General features: G+C 64.6%; 1 protein-coding gene across 1 annotated transcript in view; it reads right to left on the bottom strand.

Moving 5' to 3' along the window:
• Positions 1-1,139, bottom strand: part of MKNK2 (MAPK interacting serine/threonine kinase 2) — a 6,709-nt gene extending 5,570 nt beyond the window's left edge. The window contains exons 1-3 of the mRNA XM_029965658.1: positions 1,045-1,139; positions 763-864; positions 416-654 (exon numbers count right to left, since the gene is read on the bottom strand). Coding sequence (XP_029821518.1) covers positions 416-654; positions 763-862 — 339 coding nt within the window. The 5' untranslated portion in view covers positions 863-864; positions 1,045-1,139. The remainder of the gene's footprint in view (positions 1-415; positions 655-762; positions 865-1,044) is intronic.
• Positions 1,140-1,337: the final 198 nt, after the last annotated feature.

Raw genomic sequence — 1,337 nt, 5'->3', positions numbered from 1 at the left:
AGGGCCCCCCCCAGCCCTCCCTGCTGCCTCAGTTTCCCCAGTCAGAGATCCCCCCGGAGCAATGGGGGGAGGCCAAGCTGCCCTGGCATTTGGTTGCATTTGGACACAGCCCCGTGTGCCGTGGCCAGCAGCCTGCAAGATGCAGGGCCACAGGATCCCCATCCCTGACCCCAAAAGCAGCTGGCTAACCCCAACCCCCCCAGCATGACCCTCATGCTTGCAGGGGCTCGGAGACCTCCCCGGGGACAGCGGGAGGTGGCCACCCTGCCAGCACCACGTGCCCCCGCGTGCCCCACGTCCCCAGACATGTTGCAAGTGTTAATTTAAGCTCCAGTCTGCCCTAATTGACAGGGAGGGGAGCAGAGCTAAAGGACCTGGGGCCGGAGCTGGGTGGTGGCAGAGGATGGCGTGGCACCTGCACAGCCCAGCCCTGCCCCTCTCCAGGAAAAAGTCGTCCTGTGCCAGCACCGGATGGTTCTGGGAGCTGGGAGAGCTCCAGCCTGGGGGGGACAGAAAGGGAAGCTGGGGCGGGGGTGGGAGGGAGGCAGAGCTTTACCTTCACCGCGTACTCCTTGTTGGTGATGAGGTTCACGCAGGACTGGACTCTGGCGTGGGCCCCCTCTCCCAGCACCTCCTCCTGCAGCTGGTAAACATCTGGCAGGGGAGAGGCCACTTGAGCTGCCAGCTCCACCTCACGGGCACCACTGTCCCGAGCCTGGGGACAGCAGGAGGGCCCAGCCCTGCCCCAGTCACCCCACTCACCCTCAAACCTGCCCGAGAAGCTGTCGGTGGCCCTGCAGCGCTTCTTCTTCTTGTTCCTCTTCTTGGCATCAGGGATGTCGATGGGTTGACTTGAAGGCATGTCTGTGCCAGAGCAAAGCCACCACCATCAGTCACCACCTCTGCTCCCCCAAAGGGACCACCCCTGGGGCAGCTCCCAAAGCTTTTGGGGGAGCACAGAAGGCTGACATCCCAGAGACAGGGATGGGAGGAGCCCCCTGGGATGGAGCCCCACGGGGGGCACCCGCAGCACCCAACACTCACCGGGACGGGGCGGGCACTCGAAGTTGAAAACGGGCTCCAGGTGGTTGGACTGGTCAAACTCCAGGTCGAAGGGGTTTTGTCCCTGTGGGAGCCAAGAACAGGAGTGAGGGGACAGCCACTGGATCAGCCACCACCAGCTGCCCACCCCACACACGGAGCCCAGCACACTCCTGTTCCTGGCTCACCCCCCCGGGGTGCAGGACACCAGCTCATGGAGGGACAGGCAGAGCTCCCTGCAGAGCCAGAGGAGGAGGAGGAAGGGTCTGCCCCCATGTCCCGGTGGGGGCGGTGCT

The sequence above is a fragment of the Manacus vitellinus genome, unplaced genomic scaffold, assembly GCF_001715985.3.
Source record: "Manacus vitellinus isolate BGI_N305 unplaced genomic scaffold, ASM171598v3 scaffold_114_pilon, whole genome shotgun sequence".
NCBI lineage: Eukaryota > Metazoa > Chordata > Aves > Passeriformes > Pipridae > Manacus > Manacus vitellinus.
The sequence above is the reverse complement of the archived record's forward strand: the minus strand, read 5'-3'. Positions and strand labels throughout refer to the sequence as shown.